Raw genomic sequence first — 4,428 nt, 5'->3', positions numbered from 1 at the left:
AGTTCTAAAAAAAGTCTAGAAGGATGGAGAGATGGCTCAGAAATTTAGAGCCCTTGTTGCTCTTACAGTGGACCCAGGTTCAGTTCCCTGTACCCACATGGAAACTCATATCCACCCATAACTCCAGTTCCAGGGAAACCTATTCTCTCTTCTGTCCTCCTTCTGTCCATGTCTGTACACCAGGCATGCATACAGTACATAGACATACAACATGCAAAACACTCATACATATAAAATACAGTAAACATTCTAAACTTTGTAAAAAAAAAAGTTAGAATGTTTAAATTTAATTAAACTCAATTCTTACCTCATCCAGAACATCTAGGGTTGCTAAGTCATCTACGTCCTTCAGATTGGAAATGAGCGACCTGTTTAAGTTACCTTTCTTGGTATGAATACGTTCATGTCTGTAAAGAAAATACATTGCTGATTTAGGAACATATTGCTAATCAGTGAGGAAGTAAGTTTAAGATACACATCATGGAGCCAAAAAGCTTTTCTCTGCTGTTTATAGACCAAGAGAAAGTTTATTAGAAAAGACCGTCACATACTTGATCTTTAGTTTCTCCTCTGCATTAGGAAAACACAACACATTTCCCTTACAGTGCCTTACAAATAATCGAAGGGTCATCATTTCTACCATGAACCCTTCTTGAGTCATTTGAAATGGGAAAGAAAGGATGTATATTTGTCAAAAATATGAGGCATCATTGATATTTTTACATGTGATTGAAACTATTACAGAATGATGAATTACTGAATTCACTTGGTGTATGATTTTTTTTCTGATGTAGTTCTAGACCACTGGTGGTATAAGTATGGTCATTTTCAAATTTTAACATCACAAAATTTTGAAATATTAAGTGAGTATTTAAAACTTATTTTAGTTTTGACTCCACATTTCCCACCCCCAAACAAGAAGCTATCTGAAATTGCCACCTTCTAGCAAAGGAAAAATTAATTTTCTTCAATTGGTTGTCATTGGGTATATTAGCCGCACTTAACAGTTAAAATCCTGTGCCAGACAATAATTATTCATCACAAATCAAGCTCAGTGGTATTTTGTAGATCCAGGAGGTTCTATGCAAGCTGCTTAGGAAGGAAAGCAATTAATAGTTCCATCTAGTTGTGATGCCCATAATCCACAACAATGGCCAGCATGTCAAGATAAGCCTGAGGGTGCAATAGTGGCACTTGTATTTCTGGGGAAACCAACAGTTACTTAATTGGTCAACAGAAAGGAAATTATGCAGGATACTTCCTGACTCCCCTGGCAGGATTGTGCATAGTTTTTCTCCACATTTGCTGAATCAAGCAAGTATCATCTTATATATTCCCCTATTATCTAAAAAGATTAATTTGTTTTGATATATTCTTTTAAAAATGGAAAAAGAAGTCCAATTATCCTTTTAACTGAGGACAGCCTCTAGATTTCTCATCTATCACTACGAGTCCATTTAGCATAAAAACTGTTGCTGGAGAATGACAGGGAGCAGCTGGCGAAAAGCAGAGAGGTCGATATTTAGCTGGCCCAGTCCCAGCCTGCCTTTCTGTGAAGTCATCGTCTGTGATGCCTTTGGTATTGGCTGTCAAAAATTTAGGCAAAATGTGGTTACAATGCTTAGGAATCCCAGATGGTGCTTAATTGTCTATAGAAAAACTTAAACATTTCCTGGCATGGAACTCATGGCCTTGGCAATATTGTAACACTTTTAGTATCGCTGCCAGTCTCTGGGCAGAGCATCTCCCAACAGGCCAGGTATTTTAAAGACTCTGTATCACACCTTCTCTGTTTTCTCTGCCTGGAACTGTTTCCCTTCAACGTATGGGAAAATTCCACTTCACAGGTAGGCCTAGATACACCCACCCTATGGAGGCATTAGAGGACTGGACAGAATACATAAGTGGAGTTCTCTCACATTTAGTTAAGTGGATATATGTCATAATTTCTACCACAGAGTGAAGACTTAGATTCATGCATACTGCTGTCTGTGGAGTCAAAGCTGTGGAAGATAACTGGTGGCTTGAGTTTTTATCCTTACCTTTAACCTGATAGTGTGCTTGCTGAAGTAAACTGAATGTTCTGTTGTTTAAGTAGACAAATGTCACAAATGTTTTCTAAACAACAAGGTATCATACTGAGTATTTTAAAAATGAATACCTAGTTTTTCACAAGATGATCCAAATGTTTCAGTTTTCTTGCATTATTGAGTATCTCCTCAACCATGACTATTTATAGTTCTGGTCAATGTAATGTCCCCAGCATCAAGCCATTTTAGTGTACACTGATCTGTCACATTTTCCCACGTAGAATAATGTTGGCTGTAGGTTTGTTAAACATAACCTTTGTCACACTGAGGGATGGTTCTATCTTTCCTATGTTCTTCTGGATTTTTGTCATGAAATGATGTTGAGTTTTGCCAAAGGCCCTTATCTACATCTGTTGGGATGGTTGCATGATTTTTTTTATGTCTGTTTATATGTGTATTACATTTGTTTATTTGCATATGTTAAAGCAAACTTACATCCCTGGTTGAAACCAAGTTCTTTAGGTTCCTTCCTTCCTTCCTCCCTCCCTCCCTCCCTCCCTCCCTCTCTCTCTCTCTCTCTCTCTCTCTCTCTCTCTTTCTTTCTTTCTTTCTTTCTTTCTTTCGTTCCTTTTGTGCTGTTCATGCCAAGGGGATCTATAGCAATGTCTTCCCTTTTCCTTTCCTTTCTGATAAATGTAAAAATAATCTTGCCCCACCCACTTATTCCGGATAGAGGTGCAACAATTTTATTAATTGTTCTGAATTACCAGCCTTTGGTTTTGTGCATATCCTGTTTTCAATGTCACTGATTTCTGCAGTACTTTGTGATCATGTATTTTCTTCAACACACTTTAATATTAGTTTGCCTTTGTAGTTGTCTATTGTAGAAGCTTAGATGACTGGATTTTAGATACTTGTTTCTGTTTCAGGCATTCAGTGTTACAAGTTCTTGATCTCAATCTGCCTACCATCTCAGAGGCTGCTCTAATGCTTGTTCTGTTTCATCCAGCTTGGTTGTCACTGTATGTGTGTTTCCCTTTCACTTAGGCCTGGTATTTGTTTTTCTTGATAGCCAGAAATGATGCATTACATAAAAAGAACAACTATGAACTTGCCTTTGTTATCATGGAGGGAGGGTGTGGGAATCAAAGCATGCAGTGGTCCTCTGTGCTGATCCAGTCTGAGCCTCCAAATGAACCAGGACATCTGCCCTGGGAATTTAGCAAGCACTTACGATTCTCTTACTTCTCCACTCCCCTCCAGTTCTTGGGAGAACAGGATGACTGGAGGGGGGTAGGAGTTTGATTATTTCCCTTTCTTCAGGTTGGTGAGGCTTGAAGATCCCAAGTCTCAATGGCCCAGACTTTGGCAAACACATTCTCTTGAACTTGTTTTTCTCTCCCTCTGAAGTTTTCCAGTATTTACCTGAGAACCTGTTTGATCTCCTAGAAGTGAAACAGAAGTATGGGAGTTTCCTGGGACTATGATCCCTGTTGTTTTAAAACTCACCAACTCACCCAAGTGGGGTTTCCAGAAATTCATCAAATGCTGACCCACTTACCCCAGCCCACTTCTAGAAGAGGCATGTATTCACAGGTTCCTGCTCATCTGTGGAAGTCTGCAGGTGGCAGCTCACCTTATAATCTTCTGTGATAGACTCAAGAATTGGTGACCGCTTTGGCTGTTGCCTTCTAGCTAACTGCTAAGTAGAGAGATTACTCTGAGCACTCTTACATATTAAACCAGAAGCTTAATGGTGTAAGTTTTTAAATAAGTTGTCTTTGTGAATGTATTGGGGACAATGACAAGAAAACTAGCAGAGATAACTGTTACTCTGTGCTTGTAAGTTCAAGGGGATCGGGATATGGTTGACTCGTAAGATATCTTCTTCTTTACTAGTGTGTCTGAATTACTGCAAACAATGAGGGTAGTCTTTTGAAACAAGACTTAAAAATGCCACTCAGGTCAGTATTCTTAGGTGTCACACAAAGAAAAGTTCCTATGCTTGGCTCCAACACTACTCCATTGTTCCTCCTGCCTTCTATCGGTTTTCTTATTTTTTTTATTATTGAGATTATAATATAATTACACCATCAGTTCTTCCTTTCCCTCTCTCCAACCCTTTTCATGTAGTCCTCCTTGCTCTCTTTCAAAGGTATCTATTGGGCAGACAACGCAGGCGGCGGCAGACGAAGCAGGCCACAGGTCGCAGGGACCAGCACACAACACCTAGAACAGATCTCCCCACTACAATTAAATCAAAGAGGTAGGCCTTTGGTTGGTGAGGTCCCTGGCAAATGGGGAGCCTGGTCCTGTTCCTGAAGACCCTTCTGAGGGGTGAGAGGGATCTTGGCCCCCAGCAGGAGCCAGGAAACAGAGCGAGGGCATTTTGTAAGAG

General features: G+C 39.7%; 1 protein-coding gene across 1 annotated transcript in view; it reads right to left on the bottom strand.

Moving 5' to 3' along the window:
• The window catches only part of Myo3a (myosin IIIA), a 207,223-nt gene that overhangs the window by 121,636 nt on the left and 81,159 nt on the right, over window positions 1-4,428 (bottom strand). Inside the window, exon 9 of the mRNA XM_005354744.2 lies at window positions 308-407. Coding sequence (XP_005354801.1) covers window positions 308-407 — 100 coding nt within the window. The remainder of the gene's footprint in view (window positions 1-307; window positions 408-4,428) is intronic.

This window comes from Microtus ochrogaster, chromosome 16 (genome assembly GCF_000317375.1).
Source record: "Microtus ochrogaster isolate Prairie Vole_2 chromosome 16, MicOch1.0, whole genome shotgun sequence".
Classification (NCBI taxonomy): Eukaryota; Metazoa; Chordata; class Mammalia; order Rodentia; family Cricetidae; genus Microtus; species Microtus ochrogaster.
This window is presented reverse-complemented; position numbering and strand designations above follow the sequence as displayed.